Below are 17678 nucleotides of genomic sequence, written 5' to 3'. Positions count from 1 at the left end.
GTAGGAACGAAGAAAATGTGTTCTTAAAATGAATCAAAGTCTGTGGAGCTGTGCAAAGGTAAAGAAGAACATATAGCATGCCTTCTGTGGGAAGCTGGGAAAGAGTTCTGGGAGTGAAGAAACAGCCTTTCCCTATGGCATTACATTTGTTACCAGGCAATAAATAAAAAATAATCACTCTAGCCAGTCCCAAATGCAGCCGACAGCACAAAACTGCTTGCTTAAAAATGATTTTCAAAAGTTTGACCTGTAGACAATTTTGGTGCTCAATTCATTCTATAGTTTACACACACAGAGATGTGTATGTATATATATGTGTGTGTGTGTGTATGCCTGTGTGTGAGCACATGCATGTGTATGTTTCACATTCTTCTATGGCATTTGAAAATATACATATGTGTGTGTGTGTGTGTGTGTGTATGTGTGTGTGTGTGTATATATATATATAAATGTAGTAATTCTATACCAAATCCAATACTAATCATTATTCTTATAAAGTTATAACCTCATGCTACTTTCATTACCATAAAAAGGACATCTGATAGCTGAAATCCAAAACACAATGAGTGCTGGTAAGGATGTAAAACACCGGGACTCTCATGCGTTGCTGGTGAGGATACAAAACGACCATGTGGGAGACCATTTGAAGGTTCTTTTACAAAATTGAATGACTTTTACCATAAGATCTAGAAATTGCACTACTAGGTATTTACCCAAATGAGTTGAAAACTTATGTCCACACAAAAACCTGCCATGAATGTCTACAGCAGCTTTATTTATAATTGCCCAAAACTAGAAGTAACCAAGATATTCTTCAAATGCCGAATTTATAAACAAACTATGGTACACCCATAAAATGGATTAATACTCAGAGGTAAAAGTAAATAAACTATTAAGTCCTAAAAACACACAGAGGAACCTTAATATCAGTCTTAAAAGGCTACATACTATGTGATTTCAATTACATGACATTCCAGAAAAGGAAAAACTACAGAGACAGTAAAACGATCCGTGGTTGCAAAGGTTGAGATAAGTAGGAAATGATACATAGGTGTACAGGGGATTTTTAGTTTAGCGAATCTGCGCTGTATGATACTGTGATGGTAGATACATGATATGATACAAATATCAAATCCTATAGAACTATACAATACAAAGAGTGAACCCTAAACTATGGCCTTTAGTAATAAGGTATCAGTACTGGTTCATCAGTGATAGCAAATGTACCACAGCAATGAGAGATGTTAATAAGGGAAATTATGTTGGAGGAGGGATATATGGGACTGTGCACTTTCTGCTCGATTTTTTGGTAAACTTAAAATGCTCTAAAAGTTAAGTCTATTAATGATAAAATCCCAAAAACATTTTAAAAAGCATATGTAGGTAATAACGCTGATGCTGGAAATATTTTTTTCTAATTTGTCACATATTGATAAAAAAGTTGTTAAAATAGACCTATTAACTATATATTTGTCACTCCTGTATCATGAAATTTAAAGTCCTTTAAATGTCTAGCTATTTTCCAAAAGACATTTAGTTAACATTCTGTCATAAAGGACAAAATTTAAAAGTCCCCTCAACATAGCTGTCTGAAGAATTGTTTAAATTTCTTTTTACAAATGAAATGTTCACGCTATATTTGTACAACTTTCATTTTTATTGATTTTCAGTATAGTTTTGCTTTTCACAAACCTTAAATATTTTGCCTATATTTATTGTTATGTAACTGAATATGACAGTTGCTCAGCCATGAAACTATCATTTTTGGCTATTCAAAGCCTTATGCAGCATTTCTCAAATTTCAATGTGTATGAGAGTTAACCGGGAATTATTTTGAAATACAGATTCTGATTCAGTTGATTTCAGGTGATGCCTGTTTATCTGCATTTCTAATAAACTTCCTGAAGATCCTGATGCACGAGTACATTTTGAGTAGCAAGGTTCTAAATATCTAGGTCCTAAAACTATTACCACCATGAAAAACAAACCCAGATACCTAGCAATCCTTACAAGAGTTTAAAGAGCTGTTTTTCTGTTTTTCCTAGCTGAGGAAGCTTCCAGGGCCCCTAGCACTTCTATAGCTGCTTTCTCAATATATCATCCCTTTCAATTTCATCTATAAAGAGGAAGGCTTGCTAACCTTTGTACAGTGAGTAAGCTATCCATTTATTCATAATACTCATGGTTTATATGAACCAAAGACCATCTATTTCCAGTTCAATTCTCCAATTTGTATGTCTGAAATCACAGAAAGATCAAATGACCGGCTCAGGGTCACTTATTTAATAACTGTAAAGGTAAGGTCACAAATCTAGGTTTCTGCTTCCAAATCCAGTCCTTTTTCCTCTGTTTTCTGTTGCTTCTAATAATGCAATGAAGAAAATAGGGACTAGGTGGTTTAGACAACAAAATCCAAGTTCCGAATTGAATCTCTCAGCCTTGGGCTTCCCATTGCAATTCCTAATATGGGTTTAAAATATTGTTGTGGGGGTGGTTAGATGTATTAAGGGGAAAGATTTCTTTGTGCTTTGAAGTAACTCTTGAAATTCAACAAAATTATATGAATTTATAAGCTTGTTTGAATATAGTATGAAGCTATGAGATAAAAGACTTGGATTTTCCACCATGGAGAATGGGGAAAAAAATTATTTATTTATTCTGTTTTCCCAAACCTGATAGTCCTCTAGAAAGAATTCATGGCCAATTATGTGTAGGAGTCAGACGCAGGTGGACACATACTTGCTAACACCCTTCTGGAGCAGCCTCACTTATATAACCAAAAAAAAAAAAAGACAAATGATGACTCGATGTCTTCAATGGGACTTCCAGGCCATTAAAGATAACTAAAACTAACCTGACCTTCCCAACAGGAAGAAAACAAGGTCTAGAAATGTGAAAACAATTTTGTACCACTGTATAGATATTGTGAATTAGAACTAACATTTAAAGTTTCTCAACTCTTGGTTTAAGGGCAGGCCTCAACTTCACTCTGACTTCAACAGTAAGTCATGGTGGGAGAGTTAATAAATGTGAACTACTTAAGTGACATCAGGGTTCTGTACATGTCTTCCACATATTGTCCTTCCAAATAGGGATATATTCTAACAGTAAGCCTTTAAGTATACTTGTACTTTAAGTATAAAGCCTTTACATACTCTCACCTACTGCCTCCTGGATCCCATACAAAAACAGGAAGTTAGGATAATATGACCTTAGGTATAAGACTTGCTTCTGAACACTGGACAGCAGCCCAGCATGAAAATCCGATTCTTCCAGAGGCATCCTCTGTAAGTGTGTGTGCTATATACAAGAAGCTCAGAATTAAGGGGCTCCATTGGGGTGGCCAGTCTGTTTCCTTCTGGGCACTGCTTCTGATACCACATCACAAGGTAAGTAAGGGTAAGTAATATTGTCTTCGTGGGATTAAGTGAACGTCAAGGCTCCTGAGATTCTGGGCTTCTATGTCTATCTTTCCAGGGCTGTTTTGAAGTGTCCATGTGTGAAGGCTGAGCAGTGATGCTACCATTAGGGAGACCTAGACTTGGCACCTCTGGGCCCAACCTGAGAAACATCCACAGCCTTTCATTTCTTTGTTGGTGATCTGAGCTTTTAGGGACAATTACAAGCAGTTTAGATGGCAGTTGTACAAAGCACACATGCCCATGCACTACAATAGGCTTCTATGGAAATTCTACAAACTTTTGGCCATGGCATGTCTCCAGAAAAGTACAAGATACTCCCAAAAATCACAAAGCCAGAAGGCGCTCTGTTTTTTCTGATGCTTGGATATCCAGCTCTAGCTGACAAATCCAGCTTTGCCTTATTGTTCTTAATACCATTGTCTTACCCATCGATACAGAAATCATGGCTTGCCTATTCCTTCCTCACTCTTCCTACTATGTGTCATTCCCCTATCTCTGATCAACATTCTGTCCCTCCTTCAAGACTCAGCTCGCATGTGGCAACCTCTGTGAGAAATCTCCCTGACAGCTTAGAGTTGGCTGTGGCCCCTCTGCTTGCTGAACACCTATAGCACTAAGGCACCACACTATTTATTTGGCAATTATGTTCATCCCTCCTTCTAAGAAGAAATCATCACTAGTGGGATCTATTTTCTTTAACCTTCCAAGATAAATAAGAATTGGGATTAAACAAAGAAGTGCAGGTAGTATATTTGTTGAGCATTCAAAGATTTTCACACTAAAAATGCCAACATGTAAGAAGGAGAAAACTGGCTTAAGGGCAGGGTGGCAGGTTTTTTTTTTTTTTTTTTTCTTTTTTCTGGGTATCATCTCTGAACCTAATCACCAGAATAATTTTTGGAAAACTTAAAGGATGTGACTTTAGGACAAACATGAAAGAGACGACAGATATCAGTTTAATGTCAAGTGCAACTTTTGGCAAGGATGGTGGGGCATTAATAAAAAGGGCTGACCAGAAGACTACAAGCCTCCCATGCCACTGGGAGGATTGAAATACAGTCTAGGAGTCCTCTGCTGTGGCCATGGTATAATCCATGGGAGAGAAGCAGCATTAGCCAAATGCCAGGGCTCTCTTCTACTTCTAAGATTCTATGATTCTACTACAAACAAGAATGACTATGGCTTGTATACTTTGTAATCAATAATAAAAAAGCACAATGACTATGAATAACTTACTGTGCTGACAGTGAATCCCATTAAATCCTTGGGGACATTTACAAACATAGCCTATGAATGTGTCACCTCGATATGCTTCACTTATTTCACAGGTTCCTCCATTATGGCATGGATTAGGAATGCAGGGACCTGAAAGACAGAAAAAAATATTTCTGCTTGATGCATATTCTTAAAAGTCGGCATTAAGTCAACATTTTACAATTAATAATTTTACTGAAAAAAGTGTTCTGGATATTAGTAGCATAGGAAATGTACTGGTTGTATGAGCTCTGGAGACTAATGGCCTGGGTTTGGATCTTGGTTTTACCACTTCACAGTCATGCAGTCTTGAGATATATACATACCTTCTCTGTGCCTGTTTCCTTTTCTGTTAAATGTCAATACTAAAACATTTGCCTTAAGAGGTTATAATACAGATGAAAAGAGTTCATACATATAAAATACCCGGAACAGTGTCTGTCACTTGTAAAGCACTCAAAAAATTATTAGTAGTAAATTAGATATTAAAATTTCTGAATTGTAGAATACTCCTGTGTGTTTCAAAAGTAATACTGTGTGTTTAAAAAGTAAGCATAATAATAATATAAAAATAAAAAAAAATTTAAAACGTAATACTGAATAGCAATTTCTGGAGTTGCATTCACAACTCCACAATTTTTTGTCCCTCTGTTGGTGCAAGTAGCATATGGCTGTAACCACACAAACCAAGTGAATTGGATAGCTGGTTGCAAAGCTTTTATAGACTATGAGTTTATGGTGGAACATACCTCTGGGGAAGCATATTTTCTGCCAATCTAAAAGGAGCAGTTCATCAAAAGTTGCATACTTAGAGAAGAGGGGCTGATGGCCATTTTTAAACTTTGAGAAAGTAACAGCAGATTATTTAGTAACTGTGGCTGCTAATGAAAGTGTGGTGCTGCTCAGAGCTCTCTTGGAGAAAACCAGCTGCCAGGAGTGTGGTTAGCCGACAACATCCAACTACTGAACCACAGGATCTGCTGTGGCAGCATTTATTTCAAGGCCAGGCTCCCCAGCCAAAAATTAAATACCAAAGGGGCATAGAGTTAGCTGGGCCAGTCATGCCTGACCTGGGATTTCTCTAATGAACATTCTGTACTCTGAGGTGCCCCACTGGTGTGGCTGAGATTTTTCTTAAAACCATAGCGGTTTGAGACTTTTTCTATGCAATGTTCTCTCCTTCCTTTTCTCCCTTCAAAGTGACAGGCTGTGTCACAGTCTGTAGGCTCATCCTATCTACTCTTGCTCTCTCTCCCCTTTGTCCATCACAGACATTCCCCCCTAAAAATCTTTAACACTTTTAATTCCATCTTATTGTCTTCTTCCTGCAGGATGTTAATTGACTCAGGACAGAATCCAGACTTGAGATCGTGAAGAAGGGAAGAGTCAAGTTGAAGGAAGGAAAAGTTCTCCCTGGGAGATGAAAAAAGACAAATACAAAAAACTATAGTTTTCTCTAATTTAGTCTGTACTTGTTTTAATTGGACAGAGTAGAACATATTTATAAGGAAAAGAAAAGCCAATGAAGAGGAAGTTAAGATGTACATATTAGGAAAGGAAAGCAAGGGTAATTAAACTAAGTGTCTGACTATGTATGAAGAGATGATTTTGAAAGCCCTAGATTAGTTCAGAAAAGGAGTGTGTTCAGCTGAAACAAGAAGCAAGGTAGAAGAGCTGGACAAATGAATAATAATAACTTGAGGCAACTGGGTTGCGGCAAGGGTATTGAATAGAGAGTGCTATAGAGAATGACACCTCCTGCATGGGTCAAAAACACTAACAAAACAAGGGCTGGATGAAGTGGTGCACACCTGTAATCTCAGCACTTTGGGAGGCTGAGGCAGGCAGGCTGCTTGAGCCCAGGAGTTCGAGACAAGCCTGGGCAACATGGCAAAACACCACTTCTACAAAAAATACAAAAGAAAAAAAAATCCAGGCATGGTGCTGTGCACCTGTAGTCCCAGCTACTTAGGAGGCTGAGGTGGAAGAATTGCTTGAGCCTGGGAGGTTGAGGCTGCTGTGAATTAAGATTACACCACTGCACACTAGCCTGTGTGACAGAATGAGACCCTGTCTCAAAAAAGTAAAAGTTAAAAAAAAGAGAAAAGTATGAGGAGGAAAAAAAAAATCACCATCATCACTTCAAGCACTGCAATCGGATCTCAACCATGGGTGAGGACTTAGAAGGTAGGCAAATTTGTCCTGCACTGGGGCAAGATTTTATGAATCTATTTCTTCTTCTGAGAGGTGTATTTGACCCTCCATTTCCTTCTGTTTAAAATGTTATGAAATTCAATGGTTGTAGAGTCTAATAAATATGCACATGGAACAGGAAACAATGCGGCAACTGTTCAGTTCCTGAACCTTGACTTCCTGATAGGGCTGATTTTCACAAAGTAAAAAAGATTCAGGGGATCTGTGATTTTTTTTTTTTTTTTTGTCAGCGCCACACCAATTAAAACAATATATTTATTTAAGTTGACAGTTTTGTGCTGTGAAGCACATATCAATTAAATTATCTAACATCTGCCTTTGAGGTGGTACATTGCCAATATCTGAGACAGGAAAAAAGGTGAATGACCAATGACTAGTTATAGAACAATTTGAACCATTTTCTTTCATTGCTAAAAAATGAAAATCATGCTACAGGACCTATCTCTCCTTCTCCTCTTTCTCAGTTTCCACTTCTTCCCTCCTCACAAATTAATTAACATTTGAGAGTGCCTTATAATTTATAAACTCTTTTCACATAAATCATCTCATTTGTTCTTTACTATAACTTGGGCATTTGTCATTATTATCCTCTTTTACAGATTGTTTAAAATACTGAAGATCAGAAATACTATATAATATTTCTCAATCAATATCTATCAGTGACAGACTGAGGCCTCAGACTAACAATCTGGGATTCTAAAATCTGTACTTCTCAGAGCATCAACTAACTGAGGAGGGGAGAATGAAATCATAGTGATGTTAGAGTTTTGACTCATCAATTCACTTCAAATGAGAGTAAAAATGACAGATTGTAAAATTAACTGATAACTGATAGCAAAGTATATAACAGCTAAAGAAAATAACATATAAATAACTATAGTCAAAAATTATATAATTTTAAGCAAATAAGAATCCTTGGAGATCACTTAATCTGACTTTTCAATTTTGTAGGTGAGGAAAAAAACTCAATATGAATTCAGAAATGTTCCCTAGAAACCACTTAATATGAGAAAAATTAGGTTTAAGGACTTGTTCCTAGGAGAAAAAATAGTTATTTAAACCAAAACTGGTAAGAAATTACTGAAGAGAGTGGAGTAATTTACATCACAGAGAAAATAAGTCTCTCTTCCATGCTCCTTCACACTTACAGGGTTGGACGAGGGAGGAATAGAAAATGACGGAAACAGTAAGCCCTCTGCGAGTTCTTGACAGCAGTTAAAACAGTGATTCTGGGCCAGGTGCCATGGCTCACACCTGTAATCCCAGCATTTCGGAAGGCAGAGGTGGGCAGATCACCTGAGGTCAAGGAGTTCACCTGACCAACATGGTGAAACCCTGTCTCTACAAAAAATACAAAATTAGCCAGGTGTAGTAGTGCATGTCTGTAATCGCAGCTACTTTGGAGGCTGAGGTAGGAGAATTGCTTTAACCCGGGAGATGCTGGTTGCAGTGAGCCAAGATGGTGCCATTGCACTCCAGCCTGGGCTAAAAGAGTGAAACTCCATCACAACAACAACAACAACAGAAAACAACAGTGATTCCAAGGAAGGAGGTCAATGGAAGTCTGTCTAACAAAAATGGGGCAAATAGGAACCTGGAATCCATGATGCTATTTACTCAGGCCTCCTGTGTCTTTGTAAAAGTGAAACTTGGCTAGAAGGTGAGAAGAGCAAGATGACCTAAGTGGATCTGCAAAATAAAGGGAAGAACTGAGGAATGGATGCAGAAGACTGAGAAGCAGAAATTATAAAAGGAAAGGCAGAAATAAAGTCTTCAAGGAGTCAGAGAAGTCAAGCAACGTGCTGGGAGGCTGTAATATGTGATGAAAAGTAGCTAGTAAGAAATTGTGATGTCCAAAATTCAGGTTTAAGTTGTTTGCACAGGTGCTATGTGAATTGCTTCTGCTGGAGCATTGAGCTCTACAATAACAGCTGCTAAACACATATGCCTGTGAGTGGTACTTGGGGAAATCAAGGGGAAAGGGCTGTACTATTGATGTGGCTTATCCTGGCAAAAGGGGAAAAGTATTGCTGCATGTGATGCCCAAGAGATTCAAGAATCCAATGGGTTCAGGAAGCTGAAGATAGAGCGAACAGTGGTTTCTTAAGTCCCAAATATTCTGGACACTTCCTGAGGGCACAGGTGAAGCCTGCCCAGCAATCTTGGGGCAGCCTCTGGGATTTCCAGATGATGTGAATTGGTACATTGGAGCTGCTTTTATTTACACACCAAAAGACATCATGACCTTGGCTGACATCTGGATTTTAGAAAAAGATTACTTGTTTCAGAGGTTATGGCTGCTGTTATTTTTCATACTCCAAGAAATTCAGCAATTTTCATTTAATGGATGAGGATGGACTAAAGTAAAAGGGCCAAAGATTAAACCTTTCTGGAATCCCTTGCATGCATACTAGACAATATGAGTATACATATTATTTTTGTAATGCTTTGTAAGACTATAATCTTGTTTTAGAGGCAATAAAATGGGCTCAGGGAGGATAAGTAACATATCTATCTGAAAAAGTATAGATTTTAACATGCTCTGCCTAACTATAAAGTCTATGCCCTTTCCATTAAGCCACATTTCCTACCATGTTGAAAATCTGTGTATTCATATGTTAGTCTTCACAGATGTAAACAGAATCAGCATGAATTCACTAAGCACGTTGCTACAAATAATACAGGACTCCAAATCCTCCGCAATGGAAACATTCAGAGTATTTTCAGGAAATGGGTCACGTTGTATTAGATATTATGAAAAGAGATAGACTCTGTAATTATAATGTGAGACTGATGTTATGTTCCTTGTACACACTTTTTTTTCAAGTACTCATGACAAAGTGTTGAATTGAATGGTTTCCTACTGCTTTTCCCTACTAGATCATAAATTCTGTGTGGGAAGACTTATGTTGGCACACAGTAGGTGTTTGATACATTTTGAATAAACAAGGATATGGAAATAATGAGTGATAAAAATTATATTTGCTGCCTACACTGTATTCTAATTTTAGGTTTATGACATCATTTTCTTTTGGATTTTTTTTTTTTTTTTTTTTTTGACAGTCTCTCTCTGTCACCCAGGCTGGAGTGCAGTGGCTCCATCTCAGCTCACTCCCAGGTTCTTCAGCCTCTCGAGTAGCTGGGACTACAGGTGCCTGCCACCATGCCTGGCTAATTTTTTGTATTTTTAGTAGAGACGGGGTTTCATCGTTTTAGCCAGGATGGTCTTGATCTCCTGACCTCGTAATCTGCCCGCCTCGGCCTCCCCAAATCCTGGGATTACAGGCGTGAGCCACCGCACCTGGCCTTCTTTTGGATTTTTACTCAATAATTAAGTTAGATATTTTCTGGAACCTTTCTACACCTTTCAAGCTTCAAGTCCTTTAATTTATAATTAGATTCCAATGTGTTTTGTCTCTAATATGGTTTAAGCTTCAAACGTATTACACTGAATTGTAAATAACAGACCATTAGAATGTGTACTTTTGCATAATGATTACATGTATCTTAATTCTTTGGCAAATACATAATGAAGAAAAATGTAACTTGTATAATCTCATTAACAGTGTTTCAGTCACCTAATTCAACTATTTCTATATAAATAGAAACATTCACTTTATGCATGAGCAAAATAAAATGATCAGAATACAAGTTAGTATATAAAGATAACATAATAAATGTAGTCCAAGGTCTCAACTTACAAAATTTGCTTCCTAGCCAAAAGTTATGTTTGAGATTCAATAGCAACAGTTTCCAGTTTTATTGCCCCAAGTGATAATAAGCAGGCTATTCATATGAGAATTAGGGATCCTGGAAAACTTTTGTCTTTGGGGTTACCCCCATTCCATAATCTTCTCTATTTTGATACTGAAAAAAACATATTACTTTAAGGTCTTGTAACACTATAAGTAACAATAATCACGTATAGCATATAGTGTTGCTTGTACTGGGAGGACAAGAAAGAAATGGACACTGCCTAGTATGCTACAGAAGGTGTTTCCCTTGCTAATTTCAGGTTAAATAACATTTATTCGTTAGGTACTCATTATGTGCTGGACTCTGCTAGTAATTTGGGATAAGCACTTTGTATGGTATTAAAATTGTCAGCACCTGAAAGACAAATCTCACATCAGAAAAATATCCTTAGTTATCTATGTATAACTAGATATCTCATTTTTAAGGCAATTTCAATGGCTATCCTTTACTGTGAATACTATGCTTGGTATTAATACATTTCTTTGTTCACATAATGGTTCCTGGAAATTTAATTCTAGGATTGCCTAGTGGCATCATATTAAAACATGAAAATTAAGAATTGGCCATATTCTTAATTTTAGCAGCCAAAACTTTAGTATATTTGAGGCATCTCATATTTTCTATAACATACCAGAACACACACACACATAAGCACACATGTATATCACTCTCACACTACTTTGAAATAGTTTAATAGCAGATCATAGTTTGAGAACAAATGCGTATTACTCAACCACTCAGAGCCTGTAAAACAAAAAGAAGACAAGGGCAATCTCAATTGCTTTCACTTCAATAGTCTTGTAAAGAAGTTTGTCTTTCTATGCATTAGGGCATAAAGAAGAAGTATACAGAGTGGTGACTATAAGCTTGTGTTCTGGTTAGTATTCATAAAATTCCAGATTATCTGATTAGACAACAATTGTAATATCACTCTTAACCATGAAAGCATAAATGGACTTTCAAGATACAAGAGGCTTTAGGGAGTTTTAAAATCAATAATGCTGTAATACTTTTGCAGGTAATCTTTAAGCAGCTCCTAACACAATGGGGACAGCGTATGATCAATATTAATGAACAACTGAATTCAACAGCATGCTTTTCAGGCATTTTTTAATGCAAGCTCATATAAGTATGTCAACGAGATTAATTGCTCACAAAAGTAGTAGATCTATATGGTTTGCTACTTTTCTGCATCTATCTCCTCACAATTCCAACAGTAGAGTTAGAGTTAGTTCCATATGTGTAACATGATTAGCTTCTCATACATTTAGAGACTATGCCCCAAATCATGACTAACTTACAATACATAAGCAGATTATTAGAAAGTAAACAGGTTAACATTCTCCAGTGATAATATGTACTAGACTTTGGTCAATTTTTAAAAAAATATGCCCCCAAAACATTGCCAGTTACATATCAAAATAAATGTACACTTTATGTAGTAAGGAAATGTCACTAAGGCAATGGCAATAGCATACTTTTTACCAGTTGTTTACAAAGAGAATAAAATAGGAATAGCTATGACCCCAAATTTCACCACAAATTCTCAGTTAAAAACACATCAAAGTTATCTTACGGTGTTGCTGTTACATGTAACTTTCTTTTTTTTTTTTTTTTTTTTTAAACATTTTGGCAGTTGCCATTTTGAGCCACTGTCACTCTATTTTAAAAGCAGTTGTAAAGAAAGAAATTACTCTGGGAACGCTCACACGATTGACATTTGCAAACTATTTTTTAAACACTAGTCGTTGCTTCTCGTCCTGCTCTTTTTCCTTCTCCTTTGTACTCTTCCTCCTTTGTAAATGTAAATGTGCAAAATTCAGCCATTTGAGGATAAAACTAGTTTATGAGTATTTTGAATATGAAGAAAGATCTAAACTATTTTATGATACAATCTCAAACATTCCCTCATAGTGGAGAATCAGCAAATTTAATATATTTTTCATTAAACAAAAAAGCATTTGGATAGATTATAAAAATTGAAACCTGAAGATAGACTCTCCCCCCCTCAAAACCTGTTGATAAATTTTCTCCTCAAGAATTAATACTGGACTATCTTTATATACATCTGTCTATAAGAAGGCACTGAGATGACTAGTGGAGATGCTTTAGAGGTCCTTGTTTACATTCCTAGGTTAATGTAAAAATCTGCCACAAATGTGGTAGCTTAAAGCAATAGAATTTTATTCTTTCAGAGTTCTAGAGGCTAGAAGTCTGAAATCAAGGTATCAACAGAGCCTGTGAAGGCTCTAGGAAAATATCCTTCCTTGCCTATTCCAGATTCTGGTGACTCCTGGCATTCCTTGGTTTATAGCAGCATAACATGAATCCCTGCCTGTCTTCACAGGCTTTCTTCTAATTGTCTCTCTCCTTTTCTTATAAGAACCCACCATAAATCATATATGTCTTCATCTTTAGATCCTTAACAATTTTTACCCACAAAGGCCCTATGATGGGCTAAACTGTATCCTCCCCAGAACTTCTATGTTGAAGCTCTAATCTGCAGGACCTCGGAATGTGACTATATTTGGATATAGGACTTTTTCAAAGAGATAAGTAAGGTTAAATGAGGTCATATAGGTGGGCCTTAATTCAATCGGACTGATGTCCTTATAGGAATAGGGCATTTGAACACACACAAGAGATACCAGTGATTCTGCCACACAGAGGAAAAGCCAAGTGAAGACACAGCAAGCAGGCAGCTATTTTAAAGCCAGGGAGAAAGGCCTCAAAAGAAACCAAATCTCCAGAACCTCCAGAACTCTGAGAAAACAAATTTCTGTTGTTTGATCCATGCAGTCTGTGGTATTTTGTAATGGAAGCCCTAGCAAACTAATACCCTGTTTACAAATAAGGTTGTATTCAGGGTTCCTGGTATACAGGAATTGGGGTTAGGGAGCACTATTTAACCCACCTTATGGTTCCTATGTAGTTGTTTTGTTATAGCATTGGAGTTGATTAAGTAAACCAGAGTTTTATGTATTAGAATTGTCTGGCAAAGCACTCATATTATCAATATGTAAAATCGTAGCTAGAATTAATTTTACTTGATTCTCATCACAGAGTAGTGAGGGATAAGCTTTGATGGTGCTGGAGATCAGGAGAGCAGTCTAAATTTTGGGCAGTAACTAGATAGAATCCAGAATTGGTACCCAGGGGACATCAAGGAGAGCCTGGCACTGCATGACAGGAGGAAGCATTAAGAGAGGAGGATTTCCTGGGGTTAATTTTCATTCACTTAAACTATTATTTAGAGTTGGGCTTGCTAATGGCAGTATTTTTTTCAGGCACTCAGCAACTTTCTGAGAAAGTCTTTACATATTAATTCCACAAACATATGTAATCATTGTGGCACAGTAGTTGATATTTCCTTTTCTCCAATAAATAAATATCTTATTAAACATGAATATGACTTTAAAGAAAATTAATAACCAATCCTAGTAGAAGATCTATCATTATGCAAAGTGATAACTATTGCTACAGCTACACTTTGTTAAGAGGCAGTCTCCCATTCTTTCCCCTGTCCATTCATCCTGCACACTGCTGTGAAAACAACCTCCCTAAACCACTACTTGCATAATGGCAATTCTCAGCTCAGAAAGTTTTATCACTCAAACAGAACTCTATATCAATACTCTGTAGTCACTCTGCATATACATTTTTTATCCTTCAAAACATGCTGTCTAATTTTGGGCATCTTTGAGTTGGCCAATATTATTTGCTGACTGTGTGATGTTATTGCTTACATAAAAATTAGTAATGAACATACGACAAAAACAATGTTGCTGCTTGGTTTTCTTTCAAAGACTAAGAAAACTAAAGCTGACATAATATACTTAATAATAAAGCTAGTATGCAGAAGCCTTTTGTGAGTTAGTGAATACCATATGAAATTGTTATCATTTTTGAATTTAGTAATATAAGGTCCAGGTGCATTTTGAAATCTTTGGCCAATGGGATAAACATGAACACTCCTATAATCTAAGAGAAACATAGATGGCAAAACTATGGGCTATGCTGATAATCAGTATATTTTTATTTTTCCTGATGACCTTCAGAATAACAGTAATGATTTCCATGAAAAATTTATTGTAAAAACTTTGGAAAAAATTAATGTAATCCAACATAACTCATAAAGCACACATCAAATAATTTTCCTCAAGCTAAGAAAATTCCTTAAAAAGTCTTTCTTTTTAGATCAGGGAGCTATTTCCAAAGAAAATCCTGCAAATCACTTTTTTAAGAGGTATATCTGTCAGAACTCACAAGCCATTCATTATACAATACAATTAAAGTTTGAGAATACACATCATCTTGCAGTGCAAAGTGCTAAGATATCACTCAAGTTTACCATTAGTTACCAAAGTTTGCTTCATTTTCCACATATCAATTAGACAAGGCATAAGTTAAAGACAGACCAGAGACAAGTATTTCTACATATATATATATGTATTTAAAGTTATGGACTTTGGAATACCAGGCTGTAGGAGCTATCAGAAGCTTTTTCATTAGGTTTGCATAGTGTGTAGCTATGGAGGATGTGTAAGAGAGGGAGATCAATTAGGACACTATCCTAATAATACAGTTTACTGGATGCATCATTAAGCATCCACTCTAGGAGTAAAAAACTTATGATTTTGCAATTATTAAGTGTTTATGAAGGAAAAGCTGCTTTCTTGGAATGAAATACTTCAATTAATCTTTTTAAAAACAACAGCACAAAAAGCATTTTGACTAATGAGTAACTACTTGGTGTTGTTCTGGGAAACTATTTGGAGAAGCCTGAAGTTAATGGCTATAAATTTAGTTCAGTGTAATAAAGCCCCTCACATATATACATATATGTGTGTGTGTGTGTGTGTGTGTGTGTGTGTGTGTATATATAAAAAACAAATATCTCAGCCCAAGTTTTAGGGGCATCAAGCAATCTCACTATTTCACATAGTGTCTCTAAGCAACTACAAAAATGGCATGTTCTTCATCAATCTTTCTCTGACAGCGCTTCACCTTTTTCAGGCTCCTACTCAACTTGCTGCCTATACTGCATGATTAGCATCTCACTTTTCATTGCTTCATCCTCTAATTATTCCATGGATCTCTTTTGTCTCCCTCACTCAATTCCAAATTAGTTTTGCACAGGAATCTTTACTCCTTATATTTTTGTACCCTCATAGTCCCTAATGAAGAACTAAATACTTTGATACTGCTTCATAAATAGGTGATGATTGACTTAAAATTATTACTAATTTTAGAAATATCAGCATATAACCCAAGCTGGAAATCATAATCTATAACAGAAACCCAAAAATTAGAGATTGGATATAAATATCCGCAGCCCTTTTTCATTTACACTAGCAGATTGCAACAATTCAATGTTAAGCTGCAGCCAAGCCTAATTTTCTTTGTTGAATGTTGTAGCAATCTATAAAATATCAGATTTTGGATAATTTTATAATTATAAACAATGTGTGTTAAAAATAAGTATACTACTTCCACAAAGCTACAGTTCTTTCTCCTATAATTTAGCAGAGTGATTTTTGATCTTGAAGGCAGTGGCAGGAGGTGGAGGAAAGGATTTCTATTTTTACTTTTGGAATCTGTCCTCTGTGACTGTCATCTTAATCATGAAGCAGAGAGATTCCTGCAGGAGATGTTCCTGCCGCACTCATCTGGGAATGGCACCTACCTAGACTTCACAGCTGAGAACATTGGAAGCACAGCTGGACAGGCGAGTTACTGTTTAGATTGCCTCCTCAGGTCTCACATGTGGCTTCCTTATGGCAGATTTGAGGAGGCATAAAACAAAGCAGGCATGGATTCTGGCCAGCTGGCCATCTGTTCCTTCACCCACTGTGATAATTTGGTCTTGTAGAATTCTATTAAGTGAGCATTAAGTAATGATCATGTCAAACAGTACATAATGCCTGCTATTATAATCACTGGGTAAAAGCTTAAGGGATGCTTGCCCAAATACAGAAAAGGTATTTTTTTCTGTAAACCAAAGCAAACCAATATTTTTTTTTAAAAAAAGGAACAGCAAAATTGATGAAAAAAAAAAAAAGTTAACTTTGTTTTCATTTTTACTTTTTATCATAGTGAATCTATGTCAAATCACAGAGGATGAATGTGGTACAAAGGAGCTAAGTAAATACACTGAAGTTTCCACTATCCCATTATGGATATATCAGTTTACACAGACAAACTAAATAAAAATTTTAAAACTAAGAAACTATGTGAGGGGCTTTATCACACTGAACTAAATTTATAGCCATTAACTTCAGGCTTCTCCAAATAGTTTCCCAGAACAACACCAAGTAGTTACTCATTAGTCAAAATGCTTTTTGTGCTGTTGTTTTTAAAAAGATTAATTGAAGTATTTCATTCCAAGAAAGCAGCTTTTCCTTCATAAACACTTAATAATTGCAAAATCATAAGTTTTTTACTCTTAGAATGGATGCTTAATGATGCATCCAATAAACTGTATTATTAGGATAGTGTCCTAATTGATCTCCCTCTCTTACACATCCTCCATAGCTACACACCATGCAAACCTAATCAAAAAGCTTCTGATAGCTCCTACAGCCTGGTATTCCAAAGTCCATAAATTTAAACTAATCTTATGTCCTCAGTGTTACCTCCACTGTTCATGATAATGAACCAATATGCTTCACTTAGTTAATTTACCATTCTACCACCTAAAGATCACTTGTATTCCTAGAACTTTGCTCAAGTGACTCTGCAGCTTTAAATGCCAAATGCCTTTCTTCATCTCCTCTTTTCCTGATTTCCTTTTCCTTCCTAGATAGCCCAAAGTTTCATACCAACTCTCCTCTATTGTTTGTTTTTATTCCCTTCACAAGTTTTTCTATTACCCTGTTACATACTATTTCCATCCATTGGTTCATTTGTTCATTTATTGATATAGTTATTCAGTTTATATTTAGAGCTTCTATTGTGTTCCACAGTGCTAAGTACTATACCTAGCTAAGTACTAAGTGCTAGGTTTATAAAGGTGAACAAAACAGGTGCACC

The 17678-nt window shown here is 36.3% G+C and overlaps 1 protein-coding gene across 1 annotated transcript in view; it reads right to left on the bottom strand.

Annotated features, from left to right (window-relative positions):
- EDIL3 (EGF like repeats and discoidin domains 3) overlaps positions 1 to 17678 on the bottom strand; it is a 453978-nt gene that overhangs the window by 231194 nt on the left and 205106 nt on the right. Inside the window, exon 4 of the mRNA XM_010376216.2 lies at positions 4659 to 4787. Coding sequence (XP_010374518.1) covers positions 4659 to 4787 — 129 coding nt within the window. The remainder of the gene's footprint in view (positions 1 to 4658; positions 4788 to 17678) is intronic.

Source organism: Rhinopithecus roxellana, chromosome 3 (assembly GCF_007565055.1).
Source record: "Rhinopithecus roxellana isolate Shanxi Qingling chromosome 3, ASM756505v1, whole genome shotgun sequence".
NCBI classification, from domain to species: Eukaryota; Metazoa; Chordata; class Mammalia; order Primates; family Cercopithecidae; genus Rhinopithecus; species Rhinopithecus roxellana.
The sequence above is the reverse complement of the archived record's forward strand: the minus strand, read 5'-3'. Positions and strand labels throughout refer to the sequence as shown.